Below are 14,371 nucleotides of genomic sequence, written 5' to 3' on the forward strand. Positions count from 1 at the left end.
CATGTGGGGCGGGGCTGAGGCGCGGGCGACGCCGTTTGTCCCCTTCGCTGCTCCGTAGTGACGAGATTGTTGTGGTGTTGCAGAAATCCGGGCTTGGAATTGTAGACGAGCGTGGCGCTCGGCTCCCTGCGGCCTTTGGTGCCGCTTCTGAGGGCGCGGACGAGTCCACGCGGTTTAGTCATTGCTGGAGCTCATCGCACGGGTATCGAGGAGCGGTCGCTTAGGGAACCTGAATGATTTTGGCTCTACTGGACTCGATTTGGGAGTTGGATGTTTCCCCCTTTCACTCTATGTGGTTCGAGACTGTGGGTTTGAGAAAGCGGCCTGGGGTCACGTATTAATCCCCAGAGCGGATTCCTGGTACCAGACTGAGGCCCGAGGTGCCTTCCGGCGTGGGGAGACCAAGTCAGGCAGGCAGGAGACCGGGCGGTAGGATCGCACTCTGGGGAGCTCTGTTTCTGTCCCCCTTTCTGCTCCAGGCGGTCCTCCTAAAGAATTTCTGCTCAGCCATGTCGCCGGTTTCAGCCGCAACCCAGGTTCCTGCGTTGGTCTCCCTCTTTGACCTCAGCGCCGATGCTCCGGTCCTTCAGGGCCTGAGCCTGGTCAGCCGCCCTTCTGGGGAGGCTCTGGCCCAGGCCCTGCGGGCTTCCTGTCCAGGTATCTGGGAAGGTTTGGGGAGGATCCACGAGGACCGTGACGGGCTAGAGCTTATTGCTCGTCCAGGGAACACATTCTTACTGATATTCCCCGGTTTAAGAGCCCTTGCTGATATCTCTTTCTACAGGATAAAATTTATCTTCAATTCCCACAATCTCCGGGTTGTTTCCCACACAGGCCCACCGAATTGTTTGCAAACAAGCCTCTTGTCATTTCTTATGTCTGGTCATGTTTACAGCACTGCCTGCAAAAAACTTCAAAATTCCTAGATACAGTCCAAATTTAACTGGTTTCCAATCAAATCAGTCGTTCTTAATGAATGTAAAACAATTTTTTATTTCGTTTTTTACAACCTTAATTTGTTTCTGGCTGTTTTTCTTGAAGTTTGAAAGAAACCACACTGTAATTGGAAATGTAAGCTTAAAAAATGGGCGTTTGGGAAGTGGTTTTTGCAGTTAAAAATAATTTTAACGTTACCAAAAATTATTTTCTACAGGATTCCTCTAAACAATCCCTTTAGTTAACGCGTTTGATATATGTCTGGTTCACATAATATCTTTACTGAGAAAAGTGACTACTGTGCCATTTATCTCATGATTCCCAGATTATAATTCTTTGAAGGAAAGGATGTGCCATCTTTTTCTTTTGTATTCTCCTTCGTATACCAGACCCTGAATGTAATTCCAGGTACTGCAGATTTGGACTCCCTTTCCCCCTCTGATTACCCTCCCCTTATTTATGTTCAGGGGAGAGAGCAAGCCCAGAAAGAAAGCCACTCCAGGGTCTCCCGGATATTTCAGAGAAGTTATTTTGTTCTACTTGTGACCAGACCTTCCACGACCACCAGGAACAGGTAGAAAGCCAGGTGCAGAGCTAAGGGGTGGAAGCAAAAGTATCATGGGGCATGAGGAGAGGGAGACATGTGACAGGTCTTTAATTAATAAAGGTCCATGTTTTGACTGAAGCAGTTGGTATTACCTGGTCATATTTCCTGGAATTCTATCACTGGTCTTGGGTACCACAAAGGGCCAGGCTAGGGCATATTTCCACATTCAGCCTCTTTCTTTGCGTCCTACCAGAGGGAACATTATAAGCTTGACTGGCATCGGTTTAACCTAAAGCAACGTCTCAAGGACAAGCCTCTCCTGTCTGCCTTGGATTTTGAAAAGCAGAGCTCCACAGGTGATGGCCGGTAGGACATGTTGAGTAGGACATGGGGGTGGAAGGCAGCTCTAGTTTAGGAGCTTGAGGAAAGGCCAAAGATGGAACACCAAACTTGTAAACCTCATATTGTTTTCAGGAGATCTTTCCAGCATCTCAGGATCAGAGGACTCAGACTCAGCCAGTGAGGATGGCTTGCAGATACCGGATGAGGAGAGGGCTGGGTTTGAGAAGCCCAGCAGACCCCAAGCCTTCCACCCTCATCGGGTTCTTTTCCAGAACGCTCAGGGCCAGTTTCTTTATGCCTATCGCTGTGTGCTAGGCCCTCGCCAGGCAAGTGGCAGCCCGGGTTGTGTAGCCAACTACAGCCTTTGTACACTCAGCCTAGGTCTCCCCTAAGCCCAGGCCATCTCTTACTTTTCTTCCTTTTGGATGTGGGTCTCACCATTGACAGCACAGTCTTGGATTGATATGGCCTGAATCTGGGGTCAGGCGTAACGGAATTAAGTTTGGAAACAGACCCATCTAGGTTTGAATTGTTCTACCACTTGATCTTGACTACCTGTACTCTGTAAGCTCAGATTTCCTTGTCTGAAAACTGGGAGACAAGCCTCAGGATGGTTGTAGGGAATGAGATCATGCATATTAAGACACTCAGCACTGGCACTGGGTTTCTTCCTGTCAGCGAGTGCCATGGGCATGTTTGTGTTCTCCATCTTCCAGGTGCCCCAAGAAGAACCCGAACTACTCCTACACAACCTGCAAAACGGAGGTCCCAGACACTGCGTGGTGCTCATGGCTGCAGCTGGGCACTTTGCTGGAGCCATTTTCCAAGGGTGAGAGGGTGCTACCTGGGGTATAAGGATGCAGTGGGTCCTGTTAGCCTGGGCGTACGGGCCAGTTGCCAGCACTGGGTCTGTGTTGTCTACAGAAGAGACGTGGTGACCCACAAAACCTTTCACCGCTACACAGTGCGGGCCAAGCGGGGCACAGCCCAGGGAATTCGGGACGCCCGGGGTGGGGCTTCTCGCTCTGCCGGAGCCAACCTGAGGCGCTATAATGAAGCCACATTATACAAGGTGAGTTAGGCGTCTCAGATCTGGTGGTCTGCTCCTCTCCTTTTGTCCCCTTTCATCAAATGTTACAGTGGGGAGCTTGATGCCTGCATCCTCCGGTCTTCATTATTTCTGGGGCGGTGAAGGTAGACTGGGGATGGCTCCCTGGGAGTCTTCATCCTCTCATTCTTCTTCCCCTCTATTGTCTTGTGCGTCCCATTCCTTACATGTCATCTGTGGGCTGGTGTTTTGGTTGGAGATTTAGAAATAGCAAGTGAAGCTGCACGGGGCTGAGTTACTCTCTTCTCTAGGATGTTCGTGACCTGCTGGCAGGGCCAGTCTGGGCCAAAGCACTGGGGGAGGCTGGGACAATACTGCTGCGTGCTCCCCGCTCTGGCCGGTCCCTGTTCTTCGGAGGCCATGGGGCACCCCTGCAACGGGGGGATCCCCGACTTTGGGATATCCCCCTTGCTACCCGCAGACCCACCTTCCGAGAGCTACAGCATGTGCTCCATAAGCTGACCACCTTGCACGTCCACGGTGAGCTGCTGATCCAGGTCCTCAGACTCCCTAGACCTTTCTGTACCTTCCAGCCCAGGCCTTGGGTTCTCTTGTATACTCCAAGTATACAAGATACTCCAAGCAAGATACCTGGGCTGGCTTCTGCTCAGCTCAACTTGAGAAACATCTTTTGTTTTATGACAGGAGAGGACCCCCGGGAGGCAGACAGGTTGGACTCACCTCAGACACACTGGAAGAAGAGAGAGGGGAAGAAGGCTACCGAGGCAGAAAGAAAGGTCTCCAGTGATGAAAATGAGGCACTTGGGCAGAATGAGGAATCTTCCAAACCAGGTTTGAGTCCCATCTGGCAGCTGTCAACTCTCTCTCTGGGTGACTGTCCCGGAAATGCAGTGTCAAATCTACTGTCGCTTCCCTCTTTATAACGAGCCCTACACAATACATAGGTCGTTATGATAAGGGGCAGCTGGTAGCAATTACTGGGACTGGGTCAGGGACCTTTCCAGACTTCCTGTTCGCTTTTGTTCACTGATGTATCCCAGTACTTAACATGAAATAGTACATGAAACAGATGCTTGTGTAGCACAAATCTCACGTATTTGCTTTCTTACCAGATGCTGTGGTTTGGAGCTAAGGCCTGCTTTCCCGGCCTCATACTCTTAGCCTTAGTGGCTGTCGCTGCCTCCATGCTCTCCCCCGTTGTGTACCATCCTAACGCGGCTCAAGGGGAGAGTCTAAGGATGCTTGACCCTCCATAGCTCCTTCTGGGTCTTTCCCCTCTGAGCTGAGCCTCATTTCTGCACTCAGTACTAATGGGTACAGATCTCGGGTGACAAAATACAAATATTTCTTTTCATTTCAAGACAATCTGGATTCTCTTTTTATGTACATTGTTATACATCTGGGGCAGCCCACCCTGTGTATTTCTTCAGGTGGACCAAACATGTATTTTTCCCTAGGTTCAGGGTCGGAGGGAGAGGACAGCTCCCAGGTAGAGTTGGAGCTAGTAGAGTTGACAGTGGGGACCCTGGATCTTCGTGAGTTTGAGGTACTGCCAAAGCGGAGGAGGAGGAAGAGGAATAAGGAGAGGAGCCGAGACCTGAAAGCTGGGACACACGTGACTCTTCCCCAGCAACCTCAAGGAGATGAAGCCTTCTCACAGTCTGCCCAGGCACACACGGCCCCTTTGGGGCCTTCCCTGGATGAGGCCAAGACCCCTGATCAGTCAGAGCTCTGGGACATGCTTCTAGCTGCTTGCCGAGCTGGAGACGTTGGGATGTTGAAACTCCAGCTAGCTGCGGGCCCCAGAGACCCTGGAGTTCTGTCTCTGCTCAGTGCCCCCTGGGGCTCTAGTGGCTTCACCCTCCTGCATGCAGCAGCTGCAGCTGGGAGAGGCTCAGTGGTTCGCCTGCTGCTGGAGGCAGGTGCCGACCCTACCATGCAGTAAGTAGGGGTCTCCAAGCTGAGCCCTTTTGGGGTATAGAGAGGATCATCTGGAGGCTAACGTTGGTACTGGCTACTTGACAGAATTCCCCTTGATCTGTTTGGGTGAGGTTGGGAGATGCGGGAGGCAAGCTGAACCCATATTTGGGGCTCTTCGCACCTAGGGACTCCCGGGCCCGGCCACCATATACGGTTGCAGCTGACAGGTCAACGCGAAATGAGTTCCGAAGGTTCATGGAGAAGAATCCAGATGCTTACGATTACAGCAAGGCTCAGGTCAGCTGGAAAAGGAAGCAGCAGCACAGTAGGAAGGCAGCCTAGATCCAGGCTAAAATCTTTTCTACTTTGTTTGAGTTTTCCCAAGGACAGTTTGTATGGGTCTTACCTTACACCTCCCTGGAAATCCTCCAGGTGCCAGGGCCGCTGACGCCCGAAATGGAGGCACGGCAGGCTATGCGGAAAAGGGAGCAGAAGGCTGCCCGGCGGCAACGGGGGGAACAGCAGCGGAAGCAGCGGGAGCAGGAGGAGAGGGAGCGGGAAGAGCAGCAGCGCTTTGCCGCCCTCAGTGATCGTGAGAAGGTGAGGCCTTCGCTGCTCTCTTCCACAGCCCTGATTTCCTTAGAGGTCTGACCCGTTCCCAGCGTGCATCTGTCCCTTCTTGGGTACTCTGCCCACCACTGGTGCCTTGTCCTTAACAAGACTTCTCTTTCCCTCAGAGGGCTCTGGCCGCAGAGCAGCGGCTAGCTGCCCAGCTGGGTGTCCCCACCCTGCGGACCCCCGGCTCTGTGGACCGCAGTGCTCCGTAAGTGCAGGGGCGGGCGTGATGGCTCGGCTGGGAGTGGGCAAGCAGACTGAATGCTGCAGCGTACTCAGAAAGGCCACTGGGGGGACTGGAGATGTTCTGGGAACCCTCTAGAGCCAAACCAGAAATGGCCAGAGGGGTGGGGAGAGCCTGGATTGGAGAGTTTCTGGGGTACCTGTTCAACCATCTGTCTTCCTCTTGTCCAGACGCTGCTGGAGTTGTGGGACATCCCTCCAGGGCCTCACTCCCTTTCACTATCTCGACTTCTCTTTCTGCTCCACACGTTGCCTTCGGGACCACCGCTGCCAGGCCGCCAAGCCCTCTTCCTGATCTCTCACGGCTGCACCTGGAGACAGCTCGGCCCTGAGAGGCTTCATTCACACTAGCCCTAGGTTTCTTCTTTCCCATGAAAGCGGAGTATTCAGAAGATTAGGAAGGACACTCAGGAACCCGGGCAAAGACAGGGCCACAGAGGAGTGTGGAGCTGGGACTGTCTCTGGAATTTTAATCACAATAAAGTTTGGCAAGGAAACTGCACTTGGACTAGCATTTGGGCCTGTGGCCTTTGGTTCCTTGAGGTCATCGTGGCCAGCACCAAGGAATCCTGCCCACTCCGTGTCCCAGGTCCGAGGGTTACCTTTCTCTCAGTGCCCGCTTAACTCCATTGGTTCAGAGGCACCTTGTGTATCAGCTGAGAGGGAATAGATGTATGTCTTATGCAGGGTGCTGTTTAGGATAGGCCTATCCAGAAACTGGACTTGGGGCTGAGGTGGCACGTTTTCTAGCTCTAGCAGTGTGATTTTGTTGAGGGCTCCCCTAGAAAACAGCAGGGGTCTTGGCACGTAGAGGGTCTCTTGGGGCCCCCGCTTTGTCCAGTACCGGCCCAGGTTAAACCCATTGATCCAGACTTGGCCCTGGGAAAGAGAAGAGAGAGCGGAAAATAAAAGGGTCAGCTCTCAAGGGGGTAGAATCATCCCCCTTTGGGGTTTTCTTTTTCTTTCTTTCTTTTTTCTTTCTTTCAAGATTTATTTATTTGAGAGTGAGAATGAAAGAATGCAGCAGGGAGAGGCAGAGGGAGAAAGAGAGAATCCCAAGCATGGAACCCAACACAGGGGTTTGATCCCATGACCCTGAGATCACACCCTTAGCTGAAATCAAGAGTTGGATGCTCAACTAACTGAGCCACCCAGGCACCCCTCCCTTTTGGGTTTCTAATAGGGAATAATATCTGCTCCCCCCTCCTTCCATGATAATCCTCTCACCACTCTGACCCCACTGTCAGCAGTACCTTGGTCCATCCAGGTAGAGAGAGAAAAGTGTCCCCGCCTTCTCCTAAAATTGGAAACTTTGTGGAGTAGAAAGTGGGGCCAGAGGGAACTTGAGGATGTGACCTTTTCTTCAGCTGGAGGGGAAACCACCGCTTTACAAGCTTATCAATTTTCAGAGGGAACATCAGCCACTGGCTGAGGACTGTTTGCCCCAGAACTGGTGGCTCTAATAGGCCCTGCAAAGAAGGCAAATGAAAACTCATCATTCATTAAGCTCTTATTTGTGCTCTATTAGGCCCCTATTTTTTTTTTTAAAGATTTTATTTATTTATTTGACAGAGAGATCACAAGTAGACAGAGAGGCAGGCAGAGAGAGAGAGAGGAGGAAGCAAGCTCCCTGCCGAGCAGAGAGCCCGATGCGGGACTCGATCCCAGGACTCTGAGATCATGACCTGAGCCGAAGGCAGCGGCTTAACCCACTGAGCCACCCAGGCGCCCCTAGGCCCCTATTTTTCCAAGGGAGTCTGGTCAGTAAGAGTCCGGAGGAGAAGGGGTGGGGAAAACTAACTTACCTTGAAGTCACTGCTGTTAGACCCAAAACTGAGCCTCCCCATGTTCTCCAGTAAGATGTCTAGTTTGGCCCCTACTTTCCCCATCAAAAATAGTTGGTGTTTCATGTTTCGTTCCAGAACACCCTGAAACACCTGTAGATAAGAGGAGCTGTGAGAGGAAGGCCTCAGCATCTAACTCATGGCCGTGACAGAGGAAGCTATGTTAGCCCACGTATTTGGAGAGCAAAGAGAACGTAGCCCATCTGTCGGTTACCCGTGCATTCTGGAACCTTAGCCTCAGTTAAATTCTTCCTCATCCCAGCTTATCCGAGGGCCCCCAACAAATGTGGGCAGACAGCGGGAAAAGGCAGATACAGGGAACTTAAGGCTAAAGTATGCTGGAGGGGGGAGAAGAGAAAGGCTCACAAGGGTAGCCTAGAATTAGGTCCTTACCCCATCTACCATCACATAGGCGCGGTCATGGACTCCATTGTTAGGCACCCAGAACTGTGTTGGCTCAGACACAGTATAGGTCAGATAGGTCCGGTATAGCACAAAGCCACGGTCCTGGGTATGGAAGAGGAAGTACTTAAGATGAACTGAGAGATAAGAGAGGATGCTCTGGGGAAGGTGTGTGGGGCAGAAGGAAACTTTGGCCATGGCTGTTGAGGAAAGCTGTCATGCCTGCTGGATGTGGGATTCTGCCTTACCTGTTTGACAGCCTCAAAGGACATTGGCAAGATTGAACTGATGGGCCCTTGGGGACACAGGAAGTCTAGGAAAGCCAGCAAATCCCCATCCTATTGGAAGAAGGGGAAAGTATTAGAATAAAAGGGAAGTTCCAGAATAGAGGGCAGGATAGGCTGGGCCATTTAGAGAACAAAGGGTAGGATCAGAAAAGATGAAGAAGAGCTTACCAGTTGCAGGGTCAAAGGTCCAAGCGTCATCTTGGGGCTGGGGGGAGGTAAAGGTCCCAGGGGAATTTCCTGGAACTGAGCCCAAATTCTCTCAGGAGCCATAGGAAAGCCACACAAACAACCCTTATTCCAAGACCCTAGCATAGGGTTCTCAACCTGGGGTCCAGGGAATGGTTTCAAGGGGTCATGAAGATCCTGTACTTTTGCACATGCTTGTGTCTAGCTTCCCAGGTAGTCCCATCTGCGTAGCTGGGAAACGGTTCTTTGGGCTCCGTGGCCCAGACAACCACCAGTGACTTATGGGATCCCATTACGAACAATTTAGGTACTCCCTTTCCCCAAATTAATAAGAGCTTTGGGCGCTTAATGAAGTGGTAGGGCACCTCACTGATGACGTTTCGAAGAGCAAAAAGCTTAGGTGTGGGGTCCCCTGCTTCAGATATTGGTGCATCGTAGTCATAGCTGGTAGTAATTGGAAGAAAGCGTCCCTTCTCATCAGCACCTGGGGTCAAACCAATTTCCTTAATTCAGTGTCTTTCAAATGATAGGCACTAAGCAAAGACATTCATGCAAAGAATTTTGCCGCCAGTGGGGGCAGTGGTGGCCACATTCAATTTCTAGACCTCCTAATCTACCCAGCCCTTGGATTCAAATTCCTTGATGCCTCCCTGATTCCACCCCAGGGACCCTGCGGACTCACCATTCCAGTATCCAAAGTTGGTGCCTCCGTGGAACATGTACCTGAAGTGGGGGAAGGTGGAGAAAGGCAAAAGCTGACCTACTGAATTGCTCTGATCCCCCAATACCCCGTTAATGGCTTCATGTTGGCCCCCGTGTCTCCAGTTACATGTTCACACTGGCTCCCAGCTTCAGCATGCTTTCTAGGCCTTTGGTCACAGCCAAAATGGACCGTGTGGAGTGGTTCTGGCCCCAGTAATCCAGCCAGCCTGTGTAATACTCGGAGTTCACCTAAAACGTGGAGTGAGAGCAGCTGTAAACGGGATGGGAACTGAGCTCGACCCATTCCTAACCCTGACTCCAGCTCTGACTGCCCTCCCCTCCAGCTCCTCACCAGTGGCCCATGGGGTTCATACTCCCGCAGTAGGCCAAAGATTTTGGTCATGTTGTCAGCTGCAGAAAGGAGGCAAAGATGAGAGATGAGCATAGAGGAGATGCCCAGTCCCCAGACTCCACTCCACCCCGGCTCAGGAGACCTGGGCCAAAATCCACAGTGGTGTAGAGTCCCTGGAGGGAGCCACATTTGAGTCCTTCAGGCCCATCTGTGGTGAAGAGGAGGATCCTGTCTCCCAGCAGCGCACGGAAGAGCCCAGCCAGGTGCCGCATGTAGCTGAAGTCACAGGCCCTATAGCTACCGTATTCATTCTCCACCTGCCAGGGAAAAGGAGGAGTGGAGCTCAGCTATCCAGTGGAGGTTAGGACCCCTGGCACCACCTTCCTCTTGCCCGGTCCACTTGTACCTGAATGCTAATGATGTTGCCCCCATTATGGTAGAGCCATGGATATAACTTGGGCAGCAAGACCTTGAACCAGGAGTCCACTGCGGCAAGAAAGGCTAAAGGAAAAAGCGGTGGTCTGCTCATTAGGACACAATCACTTTTGCAGCCCCCACCCACAGCACCAAGGTCAGCAAGCTCAGTGCTGCCTGAACCCTGGGCTACAGTTTGCATTCCACTTGTCCACAAATGACTCTGAACCCTGAGCACCTGTGAATTTGCATGGCAAGGACATCTGAGCTCAGGAAACCTTAAAAGCAGTGTTTATAAATTTAATTTTTAAATTAAATTTTTAAACGTAAGAAAAATGTTAGAGACACCTGGCTGGCTCAGTCGGTTAAGCTTCTGCCTTTGGCTCAGGTCATGATCCCAGGGTCCTGGGATAGAGTCCTGCATCATACCGCATCAGGCTCCTTGGTCAGTGGGGAGCCCACTTTTCCCGCTGCCTGCCGCTCCCCCTGCTTGTGAATGAGCCCTCTCTCTCTCTGACAAATCCATAAAATCTTTAAAAAACAAACAAAAACATTGAATTCCTTTACATTTTGTGTTCTGTATAAGGGGTGTCCAGACTTAACTGCCTCCTTTAATCCAAGCATATGTTAAATCTCATTCAACAAATATTTATTCACGCTTCCTGTGTGCCAGTGTTCTAGGTGTTAGGGACACAGAGTAGAACAAAATAGATAAAAATCTCTGCCCTTGTGAAATTTCCTTCCCAGTGAGGAGGGCAGACAATAAATAAATAGCTAAAATAGATAGTATGTTAGTGCCAAGGAGAAAAAATAAAGCAGGGAAGAAGGATATAAAATCGTGGGGGGTCTTAAATTTTAGAGAGTAGCCTAGGGCAGGCCTCATTTGCGGGAAGACAGTGGGAGCACTGAGTGCAAACACCTCAAAGGAGGAATGTGCCTGGTGGGTTTGAAAAACAGCAACGGAGGCCAGCATGAACAATGAGGAAAAGAGCAGTGTCAGGGAGATGACAGGGCCAACTAGGTAGGATCTAATAGGCCATTTTAAGGAATCCATGGTTCCTATTCTGAATGAGGTGAGAACCTATTGGAGACATTTAAGCAGTGAAATGGCATGATCTGAGATATGTATTTAAACTTCTATTTTAACAGGATCACCGTGTGTGTCGAGAACAGAGGCTAGGGGCAAAGAAGGGAAACCAGTAAGTAAGCTATTAAAGAAGCCAGGTGGGGGAGGTGGTTCGGATTAATGAGGGTGGTGAAAGGGGGCTGAATTCAATGTATTTTAAGAGTAAAGCTGCAGGGTTTTCTGATAGGTTGAATGTGAGGTGGGAGGGAGAGGCCCGATGAATTACCCCACAGTGCTTACTTAGCCTGATCAGTTGCAAAATGGAGTCACCATTAACTGAGAGGAGATCGTAGGAATGGCCGGGGAAGCAGCAGGCAGAGGGAGAAGCAGGGTCTCTGCAGGGAGCGTGACGCACAACTCAATCCGAGGACGCTGGGATCATGACCTGAGCCGACTGAGCCACCTAGGTGAACCTGACTGAAGATTCCTATTTCAGAGTCATTAGCTATTAGATGGATCGAAAGCCATGAGAATGGATGAGATTGTCTAAGGAATGAACACATAGAACAGAGAAGCGTCCAAGGACTGAGCCCTGCAATACCCAGCATTTAGTGGAAAGAGAACGGGAGAAGAGCCAGCATGAGACTAGGAAGGAAGGCGCCTGGGTGGTTCAGTGGGTTAAACGTCGTCCTTTGGCTAAGGTCACGGTCCCAGGGTCCTGGGATGGAGTCCTGCATTGGGCTCCCTGCTCAGCAGTAAGCCTGCTTCTCCCTCTGTACATGCCCCTACCCCCTGCCCCCCGGGATCTCTCTCTCTCTCTCTCTCTCTGCTCAGGCTCTCCCTCTCTCTCTCAAATTAATAAATAAAATCTTTAAAATAAACAAACAAAAGAGACTAATAAGGAGTGGTCAGCAAGGCTGGGGCGCGGGGAAGGAGCAGGAATCAGAAAAAGGTGGTATCCTGGAAGCCAAGAGAAGAGTGTATGTGAAAGGATCGTGGGAAAAGCTGGGCTGGGAGCTCCTGACTGGCCAAGGAGGAGAGAGGCCTGGAAAGGGAGTGTGGACTCAGCAGTGAAGAGGTCACTGGCTTTCTTGAGAAAAGCGGACACCGCCTGCTGGTGTTCCAGCACAAATTACCATTTCAAATGTATTTCATAGCCAGCTGAGTTGGGGAATTGCTGTGAGGGGCAGAAAGCCCTTCAGCACCCTCAGAAGTGGGACAGTCCCTGCAGGGTCCCCAGCAGATGAAAAGTGTTCTTACCAGATTACCAGAGTGATCTTTTTGAAAGACAGAAATCAGATAAAATCGCTCCCTTGCCCTGATGACTTCCTATTTACACACCTGAGGTAAAATTCAAACTCCTTGAAATACTGGGCATTTCCGAGCTTAATCTTGAATTCTCATCTTTTCTCTCCCTATGCTCCTTCCTCAGGCAATGTCTCAATAGCCATGGATCTAAACGCCATCTTTAGACTGAGGAATCCTGAATTTATCTCTAGCTCAGACCTCCCCATGAGTGCCACGCTCACACAGTCTGTGGCTTACTTAACATCCTCGCTTGAGTGAGATGGGACAGAAATTTAACATGACCAGAAGAACTGTTCCCCCCCCTAAAAAAGGTGGTCCTTTGCCACCCCTAGTCTTCTCCATCTTCCCCATGTCAGTAAATGGCACCACCATCTAGACTGGCAAGAAAGGGGACCCCTTTCTTTCCAGACCCTACCCATGCTGCCCCCACCCTTCTCCTTCCTGTCAAAATCTATCAACAAGTCCTGGTGATTTTGATCTCCAACCTGCATTTCAATTCTCCCCTCTTCTTCCCATCACCTCCCTTCTCAACTACAGTCAGAGTCTCCCAGTTAGTTTCTCCACCTTTACCCTTGCCCTGTTCTCTCCATTCTCTACATCCAGGCAAAAGTAATCTGAAAGCAAATCAAACCTGTCTGGTTAGGCTCTTTCAATGGCTTTCTGCTGTGCTTGGAATAAAATGCGAACCCTACAGCAGCCTACCAGGTCCTGCCTGAACAGTCCTGATCTATCTCCAGTTTCACGACACATTCCTCCCTCCCTTAGCCGCTATGCTCCAGCCAAGCTGGCCTCAATCAGGCCATGTTCTTTCCCAACTCTGGGCTTTAGAATAGACTGTTCCCTCTACCTGGTTGTTGTCACTTCACTCTTCATATGACCAGTGCTTTCCCTTCCCTAGAGCCAAGTGAAATGTCATCATCTCAGAAGAGCCTTTTCTGATGTCCCTACCCCCAACGGGCCTTCCCTGTTACTCATGATCTCAACTCCTTGTCTATTTCCATGGCTGGTATTTTTACAGGTTGTGCTAATCTTGCAGGTTTTGGTTTTATAAAAAGCTGTTTCTTTCACCATAAGCTCCACTGCACAGGAGCTGGGTCTGTCTGGTCCCCCAGTATGTGGCGCCTCGCTAGGCATGAAGGAGACACTCAAATGTCTGCATGAATGAGCTCCAGTTTGGGGATGGTCTCTCCGGTTTGGGGCACCCAAACGACCCATTTTGTGGCTGTTGGTTGCTTTTTTTCTGTGTTAAAAATGTTGTTTCAACTCACCTGGATCTGAGGTTCTCAGTTGTATGTCAGGTTTTTGAAGCAGCCAGGCTGGGAGGCCCCCCTGAGACAAACATAATGACAGGAGGTTTTGTTGTTTGGAGTGGGGGGCGTGTAAGAAGGGAGTATGTTGAATGCAGCACTGGAAGTGGCCCTACAGTGCGGGCAGATGGGAGGTGTGGAGGAACTGCCTGTGAGTGGCTCTGGTTCTGTCCCTTCTCCTAACTCACCATGTCCCACTCCGCACAGATGTAAGGTCCTGGTCTCAGTATGACCAACAGGTTCGCTAAAGATGCCTCATTCAGGAATGCAAAGAGGTCCCGGCTGCCATTAAAGTTATAGACCCCAGGCTGGGGCTCATGGTAGTTCCAGGGCACATAACTGAGAAAGAAAGAGGTTAACAGGGCCCAAGGTGGGGAGGTGCTGGGAAGCCTAAGGGCTCAATCCTTGCAGGGAATATCCAGGAAGCTGCCGGAAAGGTGGTCCTGGCTCACCCTTTCCCACCCTTGGCCTGAAAGTCCTGGAGCTCTCATACCCAGCTGGTCTTCCTGTCCCCAAACCCCTTCTTACAGGGGTGGTAGGAAGGGTAAATCCCACCCTCCACGGCTCTCCTGAGCACTTCTTACAACTGTACAGTGTTGAGGCCACTCATTCGCATCTTGAAAAGCCGGTCTGCCCAAAGCACCCGTGGTACCCGAAAGTAGTGCAGGCTGCCAGACACGTAGCGGAACGGGGCCCCATCTAGGAGGAATCTGTCATTTTCCCGATCCACTACGAACGACCGAGTGCCTGCCTGCAAAGAGAGAGACCATGCTCAGCAGAGGTCTGGAGTCCGGGATGGTGGCGGAGGGGGAGGGGGAGGGGGGGAGGGGG

General features: G+C 51.0%; 2 protein-coding genes across 6 annotated transcripts in view; one reads left to right on the plus strand and one right to left on the minus strand.

The window, feature by feature from the left end:
- Positions 1-88: 88 nt before the first annotated feature.
- ANKZF1 (ankyrin repeat and zinc finger peptidyl tRNA hydrolase 1) lies at positions 89-6,169 on the plus strand. Of its 4 annotated transcripts, XM_032857260.1 has the most exons (13): positions 89-657; positions 1,404-1,510; positions 1,737-1,839; positions 1,958-2,151; positions 2,542-2,654; positions 2,750-2,897; positions 3,185-3,413; positions 3,579-3,725; positions 4,352-4,835; positions 5,000-5,111; positions 5,247-5,414; positions 5,552-5,637; positions 5,844-6,169. In XM_032857260.1, the coding sequence occupies exons 1-13, from the start codon at positions 510-512 to the stop codon at positions 5,965-5,967; spliced, it is 2,163 nt and encodes a 720-aa protein (XP_032713151.1). In that variant the 5' UTR covers positions 89-509; the 3' UTR covers positions 5,968-6,169. The 4 variants fall into 4 exon arrangements, with proteins under 4 accessions (XP_032713151.1, XP_032713154.1, XP_032713152.1 ...); XM_032857261.1 differs by lacking the exons at positions 89-657; positions 1,404-1,510 and having other exon boundaries at positions 1,740-1,849; XM_032857263.1 differs by lacking the exons at positions 1,404-1,510; positions 1,737-1,839; positions 1,958-2,151 and having other exon boundaries at positions 595-657.
- The window catches only part of GLB1L (galactosidase beta 1 like), a 10,029-nt gene continuing 1,780 nt past the window's right edge, over positions 6,123-14,371 (minus strand). For both annotated transcript variants that reach the window (XM_032857264.1, XM_032857265.1), the window contains exons 3-17: positions 14,125-14,291; positions 13,729-13,879; positions 13,502-13,562; positions 9,852-9,946; positions 9,588-9,762; positions 9,446-9,504; positions 9,221-9,342; positions 9,074-9,114; positions 8,757-8,875; positions 8,374-8,448; positions 8,167-8,256; positions 7,910-8,023; positions 7,478-7,609; positions 6,926-7,141; positions 6,123-6,551 (exon numbers count right to left, since the gene is read on the minus strand). In XM_032857264.1, coding sequence (XP_032713155.1) covers positions 6,282-6,551; positions 6,926-7,141; positions 7,478-7,609; positions 7,910-8,023; positions 8,167-8,256; positions 8,374-8,448; positions 8,757-8,875; positions 9,074-9,114; positions 9,221-9,342; positions 9,446-9,504; positions 9,588-9,762; positions 9,852-9,946; positions 13,502-13,562; positions 13,729-13,879; positions 14,125-14,291 — 1,887 coding nt within the window. In that variant the 3' untranslated portion in view covers positions 6,123-6,281. The remainder of the gene's footprint in view (positions 6,552-6,925; positions 7,142-7,477; positions 7,610-7,909; positions 8,024-8,166; positions 8,257-8,373; positions 8,449-8,756; positions 8,876-9,073; positions 9,115-9,220; positions 9,343-9,445; positions 9,505-9,587; positions 9,763-9,851; positions 9,947-13,501; positions 13,563-13,728; positions 13,880-14,124; positions 14,292-14,371) is intronic.

This window comes from Lontra canadensis, unplaced genomic scaffold (genome assembly GCF_010015895.1).
Source record: "Lontra canadensis isolate GAN:19392208 unplaced genomic scaffold, GSC_riverotter_1.0 scaffold13, whole genome shotgun sequence".
NCBI classification, from domain to species: Eukaryota; Metazoa; Chordata; class Mammalia; order Carnivora; family Mustelidae; genus Lontra; species Lontra canadensis.